This window comes from Filicampus tigris, chromosome 16 (assembly GCF_054856515.1).
Source record: "Filicampus tigris isolate MCC_2025a chromosome 16, RoL_Ftig_1.0, whole genome shotgun sequence".
Lineage (NCBI taxonomy): Eukaryota > Metazoa > Chordata > Actinopteri > Syngnathiformes > Syngnathidae > Filicampus > Filicampus tigris.
The window spans coordinates 7,262,002-7,281,510 of record NC_141232.1 but is presented as its reverse complement, the minus strand read 5'-3'; the positions used below and the strand labels follow the sequence as shown (position 1 = coordinate 7,281,510).

General features: G+C 40.7%; 2 protein-coding genes across 2 annotated transcripts; both read right to left on the bottom strand.

Moving 5' to 3' along the window:
• Window positions 1-702: 702 nt before the first annotated feature.
• On the bottom strand, window positions 703-10,396 carry LOC147134421 (alpha-2,8-sialyltransferase 8E-like). Its single transcript, XM_086055293.1, has 6 exons — window positions 10,023-10,396; window positions 6,186-6,260; window positions 6,012-6,086; window positions 5,745-5,889; window positions 5,371-5,576; window positions 703-4,326 (listed from the first exon to the last, which is right to left on the bottom strand). The coding sequence occupies exons 1-6, from the start codon at window positions 10,178-10,180 to the stop codon at window positions 3,855-3,857; spliced, it is 1,131 nt and encodes a 376-aa protein (XP_085911419.1). The 5' UTR covers window positions 10,181-10,396; the 3' UTR covers window positions 703-3,854.
• A 3,195-nt stretch (window positions 10,397-13,591) lies between these two features.
• On the bottom strand, window positions 13,592-17,486 carry st8sia6 (ST8 alpha-N-acetyl-neuraminide alpha-2,8-sialyltransferase 6). The gene is made up of 6 exons (XM_086056674.1): window positions 17,219-17,486; window positions 16,900-16,968; window positions 16,368-16,442; window positions 15,889-16,033; window positions 15,021-15,226; window positions 13,592-14,324 (listed from the first exon to the last, which is right to left on the bottom strand). Exons 1-6 carry the CDS (start codon window positions 17,422-17,424, stop codon window positions 13,847-13,849), a joined length of 1,179 nt encoding a protein of 392 aa, XP_085912800.1. The 5' UTR covers window positions 17,425-17,486; the 3' UTR covers window positions 13,592-13,846.
• Window positions 17,487-19,509: the final 2,023 nt, after the last annotated feature.

Below are 19,509 nucleotides of genomic sequence, written 5' to 3'. Positions count from 1 at the left end.
TGTTGTAACGGAGGCAGCTCTCAGTCAAACAATGTATGCTGTCATGGCCAGGCTGCGTTCCTTCCCTTCATGTTGGTAAAAACAAACAAAAAAAAACAAACAATATGATGGTTTTGTCATTGTTGAAAATGCATTTTTCCTATGCCTTTTAAATGTAACTCAGTTTACTTGCAAAGGTTTTTTTTTTTTTTTTTTTTTTTACATTCTGTAATGGGTATATTTGAGATGCATGTTAAAAAAAACTATTTTTATAAGAAAAATAAATGGAAAATGCCAAAGAAAACAAGTGTTGGGGTTTCTTATCTTGATATTCTTTCATTACATTACTTTGATGTTGGTTGGTTACGTTAGCATGTTGAGAATATTTAAAAAAAAAAAAAAAAAAAGTCAATTTTCTGGAAAATTATTCAAAGCTCAATATTCTTATGTCTTTTCTTTGGCTGTTCGTGTGGTTTGGCAGCTTCCGATGACAACCATTGAACAGGAAATGAAGCTGAACTGCGATAAGCACGCACTCTCCGTCCCGGCTGTGTGGAGGGGAGGGTTCATGTTCTGGACAGGGTTCATGACTCTTTGGAATGTGAAAAAGCTGCTTCCTACTTCCATGTCATCAAAGGATGAGTAATCTTATTTGCCCGTTGTTAACTTCTTTTTTTTTATAAGGGTGCATGTTAAAATGTTAAATAAAACTTCAAGCAAGGCCAGCATAGAACCAAGGTTTTATGATCAAGACTTTGAAATTAGTATTTTCAGGTCATAAAATGTTCATATTTGCAAATTGAAGGCGTCCCTCAGATGTTCAGTTTGAGTTCAAGAAAACAATTTCTTCCTATTGTCAGTGCATCAAGAAAACATGTGGTTATTGTGCATCATGTCCGTACAGCACTTTGGCTCATTTATTGCTTATTAATGTTGTCAACAAGTACCTCCAATTTGTCTGTATGTGCATGTTGCAGGCATAAACAACAGTCAATGTGACTGAACGATAGGAACCATACAATGTACATATGAAGAATAACAAAACACCAAATTCTCACCCAAAGTGCTCCATTCACAGTTATGTTCCCCAAGTCAATTGAGTACAATCTGCATTCAAAAAAAATGAAATAAAAAATAAGTACCGCTTTTAAAGGGGAAGTCAACCCAAATATTTTTTTTCAAGAATATGTTCTATGCAGGCCCACTAGGCTAATATTGTGTTACGCAGCAAAAATCCACCGATTTTTAGTCATCTCAGGGGGCGGCCATTTTGTCACTTCTGTTGACTGACAATGATATCACAACTACTCAGGGCTCAGGTAATGACCAATCACAGCTCACCAGTTTTGTTACCTGAGCCCGAAGCAACTGTGATGTCAATTTCCATTGACAGCAAGTGGCAAAATGGCCGTCCCCTTTTACTGCTTACCTCAAAAACGCAATATTAATCAGAATGCCATGTTTCGACTAGTGGGCCTGTATAGAACATATTCTTGAAAAAAAAAATGTTTGGGTTGACTTCCCCTTCAAGGCTTCTCTTTGCAAAGTAATAGATTAACACTGGACAAAAAAGAAAATGAGGGAAAAAGCTGCAACGTTACGAGAAAGAAATTGGAACATTATCATTGAAAGATGACAAGTTAAATACGTAAAATTACTAGAAAAAGTCGCTATGTAACAAGGAAAAGTCGTACTGTCAAAGAAGAGAGCTGAAAGAACTGAAAAGTGATGCTGAAAAGTTGAGTTGTTAGGAATAAAATTTCTAAGTACTATGGGAAAAAACTCCAAAGTTACAAGAAAAAGTCATAAGAATTCTGGTAAAAGTTAAAAAAAATTGCGATAAAAGGTCATTTTACGTGAAAGAAGTTATGAGGTGAGTTAAGTACGCAAAAGTTGTGTTTTAAGTCAGAATGTCACACAAAAAAAGATATGAGATGAAGTTTTAATAAAAAAGTCATACATTTGGGAGGAAAAGCCGGAAAGTTAGGAGAAAGAGTCCAAATTTGGCAAGCTAAAGTCGTGATGTAACGACAAAAAACATTTCTGAAATAAAAGTAGTGAGTCATGAATTTAAGAGAAAAACTCACAAATTTACGAGAAGTTGTTACGACAGGATAAAAAGTGGTAAAAAAGCCCAAAAGCTGAACCGATAAGAAGCCGTAATGTTTGCAGGAAAAAGTGTAAAGTTACGTGAAAATGTTGATAAATTGTGAAGATAGCATTATGTCAATATCACGCAATATCAAATACAAAAATATTCAAGACTAATGTTGCGAGGATAGAATTGTCATCTTAAAGGTCCCGTGCCACCAAAAAACATAATTCAGTTCATTTATAATTCGCCAAAATAGTTTGTTTTTGGCCGAGCGGGCCTCGATATAAAAATCTCCGCCTCTTTTCATTTTCACCCACGTCACCTTTTTTTAGTCACCCTATTGTAGGGTTAGGGTTAACTCATTAATTTTGGTCAAGTATACTACCCCGTACTTTATGTGCAGTCTCAAAAGCTTATACAGGCTTGCCACTCAGGGCACGGCCCCCGCAGGCTGAGATATTGCCAACTACCAATCAGAGGAAAGCTGCTGTTTTCCATATTCATATCGGGGAAAACAGCGATCAAATCAGAGCAAAGCTTATTTACACATCGATTAATGGGAAATACGTTCAAGATGCCAGGGGTTTTTGACCAACTACAATATCTTGAGAAAGGACACTTCCAACTCAAATTACCTTGCAAATAAAAATAAAACATGGCATCGAAGATAATTAAAAAAAAAAAAAAGAAAAAAAACCGGTGGCATTCGACCTTTAACTATACACTTGTAACAAGATCCCAATCTTAACAGTCTGTTTATTATCAGGCATGCTTAAAGTTTCAGGTCTGGCTTCACAATAATTATATTTCATACCCAAACTACAAAGCATGAGTTTTATCATTCAGTGTATCATTCAGCACATCTACAAAGAGATCCTGTCTCAGTTGCTTCGAGGCAAGAGTTGTGGCGGGTCAGCTTGTGGTTGCTCAAAACACCCTGAGCATCTAACACTTCCTGCCTGAGAGGAACATCGCCGTGGAGGAGCAAGCACCCGACTCACCAGACGTGGCTCCATGTGACTTTTATCCCCCTTTTCTTAGTTCAAAGGGGTCAGCAAGGTGACCCGTTTTGAAGATAATAGCATCAAGACGGCCGCGCCAGAGAATGCTGGGAAAGTGCATTTGACTTGAATTTGAAATGTATCTTGCGACACCAGACCTGAAAGCTTTCTGACACACCTTGAATGTACTTATCTCCTTCATACGACAAAATGGCGGATATTTTGGTTTCTAGTCCAGAACTGCAGTCAGTAGCAGTTCATAAGAACACTACGTAATATTCTTTACCAGCCCCCCCAAAAAAAAAAAAAAAAAAAAAAATCAAATGCCATGATAATGACAAGGGAGCATTAATCATTTGTGGATTTTCGCTATTTGCCATCGGGTTCGGTCTCCAATGTATTATCCATCCATCCAGTATCTGAACCGCTTATCCTCACGAGGGTCGCGGGCGTGCTGGGGCTTATCCCAGCTGTCTTCGGGCAGTAGGCGGGGTACACCCTGAACTGGTTGCCAGCCAATCGCAGGGCACGCAAAGACGAACAAGCAGTCACACCTAGGTATCGTGCCAGTTAAAAAAATATATATAAGTGTAAACAAGATTAAGTTACATTAGATTGACAAAAGGCACTGTGTGAACCCCTTCGAAGGCCTCAGAATGGCTTCTACAAACAATTTCTCCAGACTCAAGCTGGACGACACACAGTAATAAATAATCTTTAAGTCTAAAAAGTCTTCAGTGTTTGTTTTTTTTCTCCAGTGCAAATAAAAGTCACGGCTTTTAATCGGCTGGGCAATCCCCGAGGTGAAGCCTGAGCACGCCCTGGCTGTGCAGCTTGAGCAACAGGTCAAACTCCACAGGCATGGCGTGGAACTTGGCATTGACCTTCCTGTCATCGTAGTAATGATTGGTCAGCGTGTAGAGTCCGTGCGGGTGGTTGCTGAAGGGCCAGAAACCGTACAGGTGCACGTTGGAGCACGCCTCCAGAGCCATGCTGGCCATCATGATGCCCGTGCTGAGCCGGCGGGACTTGAGGCCGTTGGCGTTCCAGAAGCGGGACAGGTTGCGCAAATAGTCCGGGTTGAAGAAGACCGCCTGAGTGGGGCTGGCGAAGTCGTCCATGGTGTAGGCCGCCCGCATTGACAGAGCCGTGTTGACTCTGTAGGAGAAGGCGGGAAGTAGGATCAAGGCCTTCCCGTAGTTCTGGAGTCTCTCCGCAAAACCCCGCCGTCGTCCCACCAGAGACTCGTACCTGCAGGGGAAAAGCGTCGGCGGGATTAGTGTCTCGTCCCAACAACATCGCAAAGCTGCCCGCTGCTCTTCAGGGACACGTTAGAAGTTTGGTCTTTAAAGTCTCAAATACACGTTTTCACTACACACTTTCACATTGTTTTACTAGTAATCCCGAATGTAGGATTTGCAAAATCAGCTAATTAAGCTATTAGCTAACTAAATGACTTGGCGAGTGAGTGACTGACCAACCTACTAACTAAGGGCCATATTCTCCCTTTTCACATTTAAGGCATCTTTTTTATTTTATTTTTTTTACTCGACTGTCTACTCGACCGATTCTCCTGTCCAGACTTCTAACGTACCCGCAAGAGGCTAATGTACAGCTCATCCAACTGGCTACTTTGAAGAAGCATGTGTTTCTGCATTCTGTATTTACAAAGTAATACATCCTTTAAAGGTCATTTAATCCGAGTATTGTGCTCGTGACTGAATGCATGTTTGGAACCGGCGTTTCAATAGAAAAGTGTGTGAGAGTCGATCAGCGTTGCCCAGCAACCATGCCACACACGCGGGAGAGTCGCGGACTTCACTACCGGCCGACATCAAATACAAACAAATTACTCAAAATCGAACTCACTGCACCGTTGCGACTGTAGTTGCTTGTGATCGTCGCTTTCAAACTCCAACTAGCTGGTAGCATTTAGCTAGGTGGCTAGCTAACTAGCTAGCAAAGACATTTTGAGCATACCAAGTACAAACATATGGAGGATGGTGTCAGGTTTAATATGCCTGAAGTCAAACAATTCAAAAGTTTCAATACTAATAGGGGGGTAGCTTTCTTTTTGCTATTTCTATGACAGTTGAAATATGCGTCATGTATCCTGTACGAGGTCGCGAGGAGGCGCTAGAGCCTATCCCAGCTGACTGTGGGAGAAAGGGGGACTCCATCTTGAACTGCTCGCCAGCCATGATATGACATCGGTATTATTAATGAAAGCTTTAGTCGTATGGCAGAGGCTCTATGTTCGGGCGGGTGTATTCTAAGACTGGTTGACATGCTCACTTTTCTTGGAGGATGCTGGGGTTGGCCGTGACGAGGTCCGTCTTGACGCCGACGTGTTTACTGTATTCATCGTTCAGAGGTGGTAGGTTGCACCTTATCACGTACTGAGCCGAGTCGATGTTTTTCCCGCAGCCGCTGTCCATCAGGATGCCTCCGTTGCCGACCACGGCGCACGTGTCGAACGACTTGTTGGCAAACGGGTGCTCCTGGAAGTCGAGGTGAGGATGGAATGAATTCATGGCGTTTGAATTCATTTCGATGTACGGTATATGCTGACTTTATATATGAGACCAACGCAATTTATTCCCCATAACATGGCCTGTCTAATCCCAAATTTTCAAACAGATATTCCATTACCATCAAGTTTGCATTACCTTTATGAATGTTTTAAACATGCCCGGCGTGACCTGCAGAAGCCTGTTTTTGTCTCCATCGAATTGAATTTTGGTTCCCACGGGCGTGTTGGCCTGCGTGACGATGGCCCTCTCGAACCCTCGACACTCGCTGCTCAGCTTGGAGCTGCGGTACGGAAAAAAAAAACAACAACAACATTTTTTCACATTAGCCAGCTTTGCGTGTCGTCATCTCTGTTTGCTTGCACAGAGCATTTTGCAATTCTACCTCCTTCCAGTTTGCCTTACGTAAATGCTCGGTGGTTCTCCAAGTTCTTCTCCCAGTTTTCAGAGTGACGCTTCATCACGTCGTCAATCAGTTCCCTGCGACAAACACGGACACAGATGCCACGAGTTGCTTGAAAAAAAACCCGGATGACAGTGAGAACAAAGAGGCCACTTGTGCGAGCGCGTTGCACTCACCTACAGCCTTTACAAAACGCAGACGGCTCAGGGGGACTTTTCTTCTGAGGGGGCGGCCTGTAAGCGCCGACCGCACTGTGGAAACACAAAGAAACTTTTCTTTTACCCATCGTAATTAAATGACAGAAAAATGAATGCAATCCCGATGCCATTAAATAAAAGTCTATTCAAGTGAAAAGTATGTTATTGTTGTACAATGTTTTAGGGGCAGTAAGGGAAACATATTTGAAATGCCAAATATATACTGCGCATATACAGTATACAGATTACTGTTTCGAAATAATTATCACATTTCACACAAGTCACACAAAATAATATTTTGGGGGTTACAAAAGTGTGGCTTGAAGAGTACATGCATATAGTTACATATAACTGAAAAACAGAGCAATGGGCATTTTACAAAAAATTGAGCGTCCGTTATTCGTCATCCGTCTGCAGCGTGGGTACCCTTTTGTCGTCCGTCATTCGCCTTTTTTGCCGGGGGGAAAAAAATATTACCCGTGCATAGGCTGGTCCGCCTCTATTTTTAAATTGGCGTTGAATATCGACTTTTTAAAAAAAGCTAATGAGTAATAACTCATTGTTATACTTATTGAATATTATGAATACAATACTGATTTGAAAATATATTTAAGAAAAAAACAAAAAAATATCCTAAGCAATATTATCATTACCAGTACCATTAATAATAATCATCAAGTACTTCTAAAATGCATGTAGAGTGCACTAATGACCTTTGCTTTTGTGTCAACGTATGGATGGAACAATCCTATCGAAGGCAAATAAGCTGCACCTTTGAGCGCTCTTTATTTTACGACTGTGCTCAAAGTTTGTTATAAAAGCTTTTAATAGACATTCATTGTGCACCTCCTTTTTGCTAATGTTTTACACACATCGCATTATATTCAACTCTGGCAAATCTGCTTTGTACAACGCGCTGTGTAAACGGTCACCTGATAGTTCGCCCATTGTGGGAAGTAAGCTACAATAATATCAGGTTATTACTGCCTGCACCTGCACAGTGCAAATTGTAGTTTGTTTTATTCTATTTTATCAAATTATGAGTGCTCCACTAATTCACGCTTTGTTAATGTTTGTCATCACACAGATTATTTTGTTAACTTTCCAAACTGACCCTGTTTTGTATATTTGTGTTCCGAAAAAAGTAAAAGTATGAGAAAAAGTGTTTTTTAAAACTGAGAGCGGGACAAAATGTCATTGGCAAAAGTTGTGGAAAATGAGATGTTAAAGTGCAAGAAAAAGTCAAAGTTGCAAGAAAAGTCATTAAGTACTTTACCATTACCATTAAAGTCATGGAGAGGAAAAGCTGTAATATTGCTAGAAAAAAAAAATATAATGTAGAGAGAGAAACATCTTCATGTTGAGAAAAAAGTGTTAAAGTTGTGAGAAAATTCTGAACTGGAAAACATCACAGTTACAAAAAAAAAAATAAGGTTTGGATAGTGGTAACGTTATGAGACAAATGTAAAAAAAAAATGAAGTGGAAAAAGCCATAAGGCTATAAAGAATAAAAATCTCAAATGAGAAACTGTCAAGTTGCAAGAAAGTCATAAAGTTGCAAAGAAAATGTAAACCTGAAATAAAAAATGTTATAAGAAAAAAAAAATGGAACGTTAGGAGAAAGTGTAAAACTGAAAAAAAATGTAAAACAGAGAAAAGGTTGGAATGTTCTAAGAAAAGTAAAAAAAATGCTATTAAGTCAAAGTCAGAATAGAACTTAACCCTTTCATGCATTCATTATGATTTAATGTTATTATTTAAAATATAAATATATTTTTTAGTTTAATTAATATAGGCGAAAGCAACTTTGAAATAGCTGTCCACTGTAGTGACCACTTTGCATGAAAGGGTTAAGGTTAGAAAAAAAAGACAATCTGACAAAAAAGTTGAAATGTTGAGAGAAAAAAAATCTTAAGGATTTGGAGAAGTCGTAATGTTAGGAGGAAACCAGTCGTTCAATTACAACACAGTATAAGATGGGGGTGGGGGTGGGGGTCGCATTAGTCCAAGAAAAATAGTTTTAAAGTGAGGCAAAAAAGTCGTAAGGAGAAAAAAAAAGTTTAAAAGTTACAAGCAAAAGTCATAAGGCTTTGGGTAGCGGAAAAAGTGTCCCTCAAGGACCCAATATTTGCAATATTGAATAGGGTGCAGCACTAGTATAGAATTCTACAAATTCCTTTCCCTCCAGTCATATCGTTAGAATATGTGAAGATTTTCTCTTCCCACAGCCCTGTCGCAACATGTTGATTGATGTTACAGCGTTATTTATTGCAGCATCTTGTGAGAGCCAAAAGACTCATGCTTTCTTTTGACGGCCGTGGAAAAACCCATGTACACACAAAGGCTTTAGATGTCAGGTTGATGCTTGATGCTGATAAGCAACACAATGGCAAAGCTTAGGTGGGTTTGGTTTGTTGGTCTGACCAGTTTGGCGAGGCTTCCACGAAAAGATGGGACGGTTGGACCCAAACGGGTCGTTATATGGTAAGACGTGATAGGGTGTGTTTTCTTTGAACTTCGATTGATGTGGTCCTCCTAATAGATCAGCCGGTGCTGAAGGAAACCAGCAACAAAGGACAAATCCGACTGGATGGGTTTAACTTGTTGGTTTGACCATTTTGACCAGTTTCAAGTCACATTTCCAGTCCAATTGAACAACAGTTGAAGTAAAATGCATTTTTAAACTCACACATACAAAAATGTAAGGTGACACATTAACTCTTAATATAACATCTGGTGTTGAGCAAGAAAAACATATTTTTGGAACTCATCTGTACATTGGCATCAAATTCATCTAGTGATGAACTCATTCACTGCCAGATATTTTCAGGCCCTCTTTTACACCAATGTTTGGAAAAAACATTTTTAAAATATAAATAAATTCCTGGGATTGAATGGCTGGACTTTGAAAAGACGTGTAAATTCATCCATGGCAGTGAATGAGTTAAAGACAATAAAAGCCAACTAGATGGGTTTAGATTTGTTAGGTTGACTTTTTTTCCCCAGAACATGATAGTGGAAACAATGAGAAAAGTTGGAGCTGCCTATTTTTTTTTTTTTTAGTATACTATGACTTATCAAGATCTCTTGATGGATCATCCGGTAGAGGACAAACCCGACTTGATGAGATTGGTTAGTTGGTTGAACCGATTTGTTCTGACCGCGATGGACTGATTGTGACAGTTGAACTAAAAATTCTGTTTACAACCCATTAAGGTATGTTCGGCTTGTTGGTCTGACTAGTTTGTTCCGACTGTGATGAACTGATTAAGAGAGTTGGACTAGAAATCTTTGAGTTAAATGTTTTGAGTTAAATGTTTGGGTTAAACAATTTCTCACAAAGTGATCAACTGCTTAAGACAGTTGCACTAAAAATCTGTTCAGAACCCAACAAGAAAGGTTTGGTTTGTTGGTCTGACCATTTTTTTCAGACCGTTATACACTCATTTTTAGACGGATGGATTTGTAATCTTTTTAGAACACAACAAGATGGGTTTAGTTTGTTGGTCTGACCAGTTTGTTCAAAGTGTGAAAAACTGATTACGGTAGTTGGACTAAGGACAGTTGGATGAAAATCCTTTTCGTATACAACAACTTTAGGTGATACAGCGAGCGATTCAAGCTGACAAACCGAACTAGATGCTTTGATTTGTCGCTTCTGGCATATCTGGCCTGCGATCTGGCTCGACAAATGTCAAGATTTAAGCCAGTTCCTCTCCATCAAAAGACACCCCCCCACACACACACACTCACACACATTCTAGAACGTTAGAAAAGGAACAAAAGCGGTGACTAGTCAGCCCGAGACAGACATACCTCTCGTCGTCAATCATGTACCAGGTGACAGTGGACAGCAGGCTGCCAAAACAGAGCAGAGCGATCATAAAGGACATGCCCGAAGCCATGCTGGCTCTCTGTCTTGCTCCCGTTTCAGCTGGGGAACCCATCGCCGAGCGCACCACCTCTGAGTCCATGTGCTGTCATATTTCCTACTTCAGCCTCGGCTGCATCTCCCTCTCCCTCCCCCCCCCCTCTCTCTCTCTCTCTCTCGTCTACCTCACCACCAAATATTACTCCCCTAGATTTAACACTTCATGCAAAGTTCGCCCTTGCGATGTCTTTCTCGCAGTGCAAAGAAAAAAAAACACTTTAGCGTCGTCCCCAAAGCTAAAAAACTGCTGCTTCTCAAGGTCTCCACCTCCTTAAAAACAACCCCCCCTACCCCAAAAGACACCCTTTCCACTCCCTTCCCTACAGCCTTACCCCCTCCCCTGCCTGGTCCATCCTCCACCCACACAGCCTCTCCTTCTGTCCTCTCTCCCCCTTGGCACAAGAAGGCAGGCGGTAACACGAGTGCCCTGGACCTAATTAGCCTCCAGGGACACATGTTCGGGGAGGCCCACAGACGCCTCATTGGAGCCCGGTGACAACCCCCACTAGCCAGGGGAGGGGCACGGGGAGGGGATGGAGGGGAGCTTCTCTCACTGCACGGAGCGGAAACGAAACAGAAAAGAGGAAGTGCAACCTTGACAGACTACGAAACTTATGAGAGGGGGTGTGCGCGCTTCATTGCAAATGCTGAGGGGCGCGCCTCCCCCTCCCCTAAACCTCCATTTTACCCTCCGGACTGCAGAATTTGCCAATTTGAGGGACTTGAGCTGAAATGACAACAGAAGCTTTAAGGCAGCTCATTAGAACCAGACAACAGTTTGTGTCAGGTTGAACCGTGAGAACGTGTGTGTCTGCGCGTCTGTCTGTGTTACTTTAGGGCAATAAAAAAAATTGTTAAGTCAGTATCACATACAGCCCTTGAAAATAAAGAATACCAAAGAATACCAATCAATATAAGGGTGAGGAACCTTCAGTCCATATTAGACACATTGTTGCTTTGAGATACGATTCGAATGAGCGCTGTATGTTAGCCGTGAACAACTCACTTCACAATTAGCAGAGGAGGCTTCAAGCCATTTAATGCCACTCCTAGTTATTTTTTAGTTCCAAACTAAACATAAATCAATTACATCTACTGTATTTAAAAATGCTTATAAAAAGACCAGAAAGCTTGATGCTAACATACAATGGAAAACGGCATTGACATGCTAACAATTAGCATCTAAGTGGCAGTTTTAGAGTCAGACAGTCAATCGATATTTGAACAATACACATGTACAGTAGGCAGGCAATATTACAATACTGACAGGTATATATTCGTTATCCTCTTCAAAAAACAACAACAACCTAAAATACCATTGCAGCTAAGTGAGTGTGAATACAGACAATGGAAGAAGAGCAGGAACATCAGAAGGAGCAACCGAATTAATTGAATTGAGGCATTAACTCATGATGCACAAACAGTTTCGTTCCTTTACATTCTATTTATGTTTTTTTGCTGCATTTTTAAAGACTATTATTTTCCCTATGAAAAACACATTCACCTGGCACATACTCAGAATCAGCATTGTTTATCTTGCTATTGTCAGTGAAAGATACATTCACAGCTAGGAATTTTACAGCTCACCAACCACCATAATGAAACTATAGAACAGTGATTCTCAACCAGTGTGCCCGTAGCATATTAGCGTGCCGTGAGAGATGTGTGCCGTGGGAAATTATCCTATGTCAATTATTTGGACAAAAAAATATATCTATATTTTCTAATTCCAAAACGGTTTTGTTCATCTATTTAGGCCAACCATCTATAGTAATAGGCAAAACTATCAAATGTTCTTTGATGACATATGATTGAGTCTGTTCTGTAGGCTGCCCACCCCTGTTGCGCAAGCAAACATTTCCCAGCAGTTAAAGTACACTTGAAGTTTCACACCTGACTGCTTTCAAGATGAGAACAATAGTAGTGTCATTTTACATTGTGCTGTTTCAGGCTTCAAAATGCCGTTGCCGTGTCAACCAGAAGTTGCCAAACTGCTAGCATGCTAATTACACGTTTACATAAGCGTCTACCGTATGAAATAGGAGAAAAGAAACTACATTTCAGAACATAAGTTGTAAAATTTGTTCAATTTTAAGTCGACTCGAAATGGATGAGCTAATACTGAATACAATATATTCCAGCTGTGATATCCATGAATGTATCTTCCACTCCATCAGGTTTTCCACTTCCTGTCCTGCTTCAGGACACCACACATACCAGACATGCGAACATCTGGATGAATTCAGCTCACCAGAGCGTCAGGATGACTTCTCAAGTCCTCGTCCTGATGGCCTGCAATTGGAAGCTACCTAAAATTAGCGCGGCGGCGGCCAACTGGGCCATTAACGGGATTGTAACGTTTGTTTCCCCATCGTGCACGAGCCGTCATGCAGCCCAGTTGTGACCCGCTTGGACGCGCAGCTGCAGCGCTCTGCTCCTTCCCAGTTGCTGGTGGCCTCTCTGGGGAACACTTGAGCAGCTAAAGAGAGTCTTAAAACAGCTCTTGGCACTTTTGTGGGAAACGGAAGAAGGCTTTGTAACGACGCTATCCCAAATCGGGCATCGGAATCATCACAATTTATGGGAAGTTTATCTGGCACGTCACAGTTGCAATGTCTTATGCTGTTTGGAGGAAAGGAGACTGGTCAGAAAAGAGTATCACAAAAAAAAGATATTTGCAGGGGATAACTTAAGGACCCCAGACAGATCCCTGCCGTGGATAGTGAAAAACATCCACCCAAACTGTTTGTAATTGCCTGTAGATGCTACACAAGGGCGGCAAGACAGTAAATTTGTGAATGTTGAACCATGAATATGTACAAATACTGTACAAAGTACAATATTATTGACTGGGAGATATAGTACACTAATATCACTGCACAATACACCTAGTAAAGGTTTATCAATTTTTTAAGTAACATTTTAACAAATGAAGGACGTTGCATGTTAACCACAGGAAGTCATCGATTTATGAGTGAGTTTGGCTGTAACTTACCCTGTAATAAGTCCAAGGGGGTGGGAAGCAAGCTTAGCCGGAATGAAGATTTAATGCATATTACTTTAAAAATAAAAGAAAGAAAGAAAGGAAGAAAGAAAAGAAAGGCATTCCTCAGGGCTAATCTGTGCTCACTGTGATTTTTCCTTTGCACTAAATGTTTTCACTTCATGTTGTGTTCAGGGATTCTCACTCAAATGAGCGCATGGCATCCTTCAGGGCTCTATACTCAACCCATTGCTTTATTTGTCTTACAACAATTAAATGATTTGTATATTTACAAATATTTATTCAGATTTATCCAAATTGCTGTCATCAAAAAGATAATTCAGCAATGGAAGAAGTCATTCAATTGTCAAGAAATATAAACGCTTCTTTTTTGATTGATTGATATCCCTGAAGGCATCGTGTAAGCCTTTTTTTTTTTTTTTTTTAAGAAAAGGAAAATTCCCAACGGTCTCAGAAATTCCAATTTTTATTATTACATTGCATTAACTTACTTACATTGTAATCTAAAAATGGCCCCAATAGCCTAACACGGAATTGTAATTTACTCTCAAAAACACTATGTAATTCCACTCAAAGGCCTCAGAATGACTTTTAAATTCTTGCAGACTCCAGTTGAATGGTGCCAAGTAATAAATAACCTTTGAGGCTCAGTCTTCATTGTTTTGTTTAGTGTAGATGAGTCACGTCAGTTAGCCATTTCCATGACTACTTTTCGGCGGTTGGACAGTGTCCGAGGTGAAGCCTGAGCACGCCCCGACTGTGCAGCTTGAGCAGCAGGTCAAACTCGGCGGGCATGGCGTGGAACCCACGCTTGGCCTTGGTGTCGTCGTAGTAATGATTAGTCAGTGTGTAGAGTCCGTGCGGGTGGTTGCTGAAAGGCCAGAAGCCGTACAGGTGCACGTTGGAGCACACCTCCAGAGCCAGGCTGGCCATCATGATGCCCGTGCTGGGCCGCTGAGACTTCAGGCCGTTGGCAGCCCAGAAACGGGACAGATTGCGCAGGTAGTCCGGGTTGAAGAAGACGGCGTGAGAGGGGCTGCCGAAGTCCTCCAGGGTGTAGGCCACCCGCAGAGACAGCGGCGTGTTTACGGAGAAAGAGAAAGCGGGAAGGAGGATCAGGGACTTGCCGTAGCTCTGTAGTCTCTCCATCACGCCCCGCCGTCGTTCCGACAGGGAGTTGTACCTGGAGGTACAGCACAAGCTTGCAATAGGGTCACTGCCCCATTCAGGCCCTAATTCAAGCAGACCGTAACAACGGATATGTTCAACCTTTGATTCCTAATGTCATTAGGTCGTGCAAAACTGACAACGCTCCTTTCAAACTAAGTGTTATTCTTTTAATCTTGATCACTGGCGCCGGGCCAAATTTGGTAAATATCCCATATTTCACAAATCTATACTATGGGTCAGTCTACATGTGAGGGGAGTTATTTATGATTATACATTTTTGACCAATCTAAAGTATTGAACATTGCATGCGCTCTTTGACGATATAATGTTAATGTTTGAGCAAACATGCCATTTGGGCAAGTCTCTTGAAAAGTAGTACAAGGATTCCGGATTTCAGACGACAGAAGACAAAATGGCCGCCCCCAGAGATGGCTAAAAACGAGTGCATTTTCTGCTTAATTTATATTCCACAAACGCAAAATTAATCAGAATGCCGTGTTTCAACTAGTGGGCCTGCTGGGAACATATTCTCGAAAAAAATATGTTTGGGTTGACTTCCGCTTTAAGTGTTCCCAGAAGCTCAGTGTTTACGTTTCATTTTGGGATCGTAACCAAAGAGACCTTGCAGGTTCCGACTTAATTTGAACAAGGAATATTATTGCAGCAATGTTTTTGCAGGAAATGTGGGTTGGTTGGTCACCACGCTCACTTTTCCTTGAAGATGCTGGGGTTGGCCGTAACGAGATCCGTCCTGACGCCCACGTCTTTGCCGTATTCTTCGTTCAAAGGCGGCAGATTGCACCTCATCACAAACCGAGCCGAGTCGATCATTTTTCCGCAGCCGCTGTCCATCAGGATGCCACCGTTGCCCACCACGGCGCACGTGTCAAACGTCTCGTTGGAGAATGGATGCTCCTGGATATTAAGGCACATCAAGGTCAGGTTTATTTTCATACAAATCAGAGATAAAGAGCGTAAAGCGGGGAAGAAATAATGTTGAGTAAATAAGTTGTAAGGTTTGGAGAAATGTTATGTTACTAGAATGCGGTGGGAGAAACTAATATTTTGAGAACAAAGTAATGTGACAAGGGGAAAAATGTAATGTTACAGTTAAAAGTCTTAAAGTTACAAGAATAAGAAATTTCGTAGTATTACTCAAAAATTCACAAAAAATATATAGATAGATAGGTGTTTAGAGGAAAAAAAAGAAGTTGAGAAGTTGGGGGGTTCTCAAAAACTGTTACATTTTAAAAAAAAGTCCTGGTTACAAGAAAGTGGCGGTTACAAGAAAAAATTTGAGAGAAAAGTGTTAAGGTTATTAGAAAATCTAAGTTAAGAGAAAACTCAAGTAATTAGAAAAAGTTGTAAAAATGAGGAAAAGTAAAAAAATAGAGAAAAAGCTGCAAGTCATAACACGATAAAAAGTGAGGTTAAGATGTAAAAAAATGTCATGAAAAACAGAAAAAGTCTGAATTACGAGGGAAAAAAAATTACATTCCGTGAAAATGGTCAAAGTTTGAGGGAAAAAAAGTCGTTAAGATGTGAGGGAATTTCGTCATGTTCACAAAGCGGCGTGCCTTGATGAATGTTTTGAAGATGGCCGGCGTCACCCGCAGCGTCTTGGTGGCTTCGGCATCGTAGACGATTTTGGTTCCCACCGGCGTGTTGGCCTGCGTGATGATGGCCTTCTCAAACCCTCGACACTCGCCGCTCAGCTTGGACCTGACGGGACCGACGAACACTTTAGTTGGTGTTCTACAGCAGTGATTATCCAAGTGTGGTACCCCACCTAACTCGAGGTACTTGAAAGAATCACTAAACAAGTACATTTTAGTTGCATTCCATTACTTTTTTTCTTACGTCGACTTGCAAAAATATTTTCATGAACATTTAAACCTAGTACACTCCCTTTTTTTTTTTTTTAGGTAGTACTTGAAAAAGATTTTTGAGAGGCAATTGTAGATGCTCAGCTGAGCTGATCACTGACATGATCTTAGCGTGACACTGCTTTGCATGTCCGCTTTTACATACATTTGCGCACGCTGGCTTGTCTTACGTGAAATTCCGGTAGTTCTCCTCGCTCTTCTCCCACTTTTGAGAGTGACGCTTCAACACATCGTCAATCAGTTCCCTGTGACACACGTAAAATGAACCAGAGGTGCAATGATTCAAAAATCGACACCTGATTATCAAATTAATCAATAATTTTTGATAAATCAATGAATCGTTTAGAGAGCTTGTTTCATTTAAAATTGCCCCAATCCTCGAAATTTGTTGTCTGTAGTCTTACATGAAAGCAGACTGATCTTTGTGTTGAATTGAAAAAATAAATGTAAACATTTGCTTTTACTTTGGAAAAAGATCAACATGTTTGCCTATTTTCTGAGAGATGTTGCAGACCACACCAGTAACTGAATCATAATTCATGTTGGGGCACTTTCTGTTTGAAGTAATTTCCTGCTTTAAAAAAAAAAAAAAAAAAAAAGATGGATTTGTTTTTTTATCAGTTGGTAAAATCGTTACTTGCAGCCCTACACGCAATACACAGACTAAGGTCTGAGAAATAACTTTAATGAATAAAGTCTCACCTACAGCCTTTACAGAGCTCAGATGGGAAACTTTTCCTCTGAGCGGGAGGTTTGTGAGAGGCCAGTACACTGTGGAAAAACAAAAACAGATAGGCACAAACACATAAATTACCTAACCAAAATGTTTGAATACAACTATTTTTTTTCTTTTCAGGAACGCAGGTAATTAAAATAACCTATTTGTTTTTGTCCAACTTATGGGTTTATATATATAATTGCTTAACATGTTACCAACATTACATTGGTGCATGTTTAATGGACAAATAAAAAAGGTAACGAAAATTAGTGTTAATTGGACACCCCCTGCCTCCCGACACACCTCTGTTCGTCGATCAAGTACCAGGTGACGCTGGACAACAGGCTGCCCAAACACAAAAGAGTTATCGTGGACGACACACCACAAGACGCCATCTTCGACAAAAAGTCAGCCGATGGGAGCCCCTTTTGCTGTACGAAATGGATGGCGTCACGGTAGGGACGGCGATTTTTGTTTTTGTTTTGTTCCCTTCCCAAGGCTTCGCGCATGCACGCACCCAACTCGGTGACTGCGCGCGCATTCACACAGCTGTTGCGTGATTAGTACTGACTAATTAGCTGACGTCGTGGGACAGTTTTCAAGTTCCACATTTTTATTATTATTATTAGCTAGCAGTTATATTAATGAGTAAATCAAGCAACCAAACTTTATTTATAAAGCGCTTTTGTAAAAAAAATGCTACTCTAAAAACCACTTAAAATCAACTCCTCCCACCACTCCTACACACAAACACACACACACACACACACACACACAAGTTTTGGTGCAGAGCAGGGGCGTCATTATGTTTTGTGGACATGGAGGACACCCACCCCCAGGAGATGCACAAAATGTAGTGAACATTGTGCACAAGAAACATTTTCACACACAGATGAACTAAATAATAATATTAATATTAATATTAATGTAATTTGCAAAGCTGGGCCTCCGCCTATGATGACGGACCGGTCCGTCTATTCGTCACTGACGGAAGACCGTTTTGCTGACGAATGACAGGATTTTTTTTTTTTTTAAAGACGGACTAAGCATAGACGGAAGCCCCTTTATTTAATCCACCATTCGTCAGTAGTCTGTCATTAGTCTATTTTTCATGGCGAGGCTTCGATGGCCGCGGCGAGGAAAATAGTGAGTTGTTGCTTGAGGGACGGATTTGGGTGAGGACCATGCAGGCTGTGAACAGGCTTCCAAAGTGCTATTTATAGTTAATTTATAGTCACTATTTCTGTTCAAATATCGTTCGTTAGCGCACTCTAACCTCTTGATGACACTACCAAGAGGAACCATAAGTAAATTCAACAAGGCCTAAAATGGATCCCTGCGGCACACCATGTTATTTCATAAGACTTCCAAATTTACCATTAAAGTTCTATCAGAGAGGTACAATAAAAAAACATTTATTTGATGGAACGAAAAACTCATAGCGTTATGACAAAGCTGTAGTTACAAATAAATAGTCGTACAGTTGACAGAAAAAGCAGTGTCTTGTGTCTGTACAAGTGATATGGGCCCTTCGAATTTGCTCTTTGTGACAGGAAGCGTGCTGTATGCTTGCTTTTGTGTGCATGCGTGTGACATCATGGAGAAGTACTTTTTGGAATGAACAGACAAAGAGAAAGAAAGAAAGAAAGAAAGGAGGCATCTTCAAACCATCACCCACTGCCCCCTCCTTCCTCCACCATCGTACGTGTGAGAGAAGAAAGAGGAAGTTGTTCTCTGTGGCGTAAAGAAAAAAGGAAGTCAGGCGAGACGCGGCGCATACAGGAAAACCTAGTTTCTCGTGCCATTTCGCATGTGGGGAAACTTCCTCTGCCTTCAAGCCGAGGTTGCTTTATTTGTATCACATGATGAACGCATGTCACTATGGAAGCCCATTCTCGCCAGTAAAAAATAAAATAAAAAATCCGCCATTTAAAAAAAAAAAAAATCTGCCAGTAAAAAATAAAAAAATAAAAAATCCGCCAGTAAAATTTTTTTTTAAAAATGTCTTTTCTTTGGAAGAAGCCCATTCCCGCCAGTATTTTTTTTTTTAGTCCCGCTGGTATAAAAAAAAAAAAGCTTTCACGTGCAAGCCCCATCCACAGGCAATCAGTTTGAGCTACTGAAAGTCGCACTCAAAGGGCATGCAAATGTTTACTTACTGTTTACTATTTAAGGTATTATTGTACACTCGTATTTGACAGCATGTATTAAAATGGTGTGAGTTGTGGTTTTAATAGGCCTTTATGCGATATAGCCCATGACGTTGAAGCAAAGGGTTGCACGTACTAGGTGGGTATACCTACGGACCCATCCATACTAGCATAGTGTGGCCTGCCAGGGATCAAGGGATAAGACTAACTTTTTTTTTTTTTAACTAGGAGCACTGTGGCACAGTGCAGCTAACTTTACATTTTAGGGGCATTCACTCTGCTCATTTTTTTCAATACCAATAAATGGGCTGAAGTGTGGCGCACATGTTTCTCAACAACATGTTCAAGAAAAGTATGTTTTTTTATAAATCTGCAAAATTACTGGTCAAACAGGTGCGAGTTTAAAATTTTACTTGCACTTTCTCAAATTACAAATGTGGGATT

What these genes read in the sequence shown, in the direction of transcription:
- LOC147134421 (XM_086055293.1), bottom strand. Translation starts at nt 10,180, where the DNA reads ATGGACTCAGAGGTGGTGCGCTCGGCGATGGGTTCCCCAGCTGAAACG. An exon ending in GCGTTTTGTAAAGGCTGTAG is followed by an intron (nt 6,087 to 6,185) that starts GTGAGTGCAACG and finishes TGTTTGTCGCAG; the next exon opens with GGAACTGATTGACGACGTGA. An exon ending in CCCAGCATCCTCCAAGAAAA is followed by an intron (nt 4,327 to 5,370) that starts GTGAGCATGTCA and finishes TTTCCCCTGCAG; the next exon opens with GTACGAGTCTCTGGTGGGAC.
- st8sia6 (XM_086056674.1), bottom strand. Translation starts at nt 17,424, where the DNA reads ATGCGCGAAGCCTTGGGAAGGGAACAAAACAAAAACAAAAATCGCCGT. An exon ending in TACTTGATCGACGAACAGAG is followed by an intron (nt 16,969 to 17,218) that starts GTGTGTCGGGAG and finishes GTTTTTCCACAG; the next exon opens with TGTACTGGCCTCTCACAAAC. An exon ending in GAGAACTACCGGAATTTCAC is followed by an intron (nt 16,034 to 16,367) that starts GTAAGACAAGCC and finishes CGGTCCCGTCAG; the next exon opens with GTCCAAGCTGAGCGGCGAGT.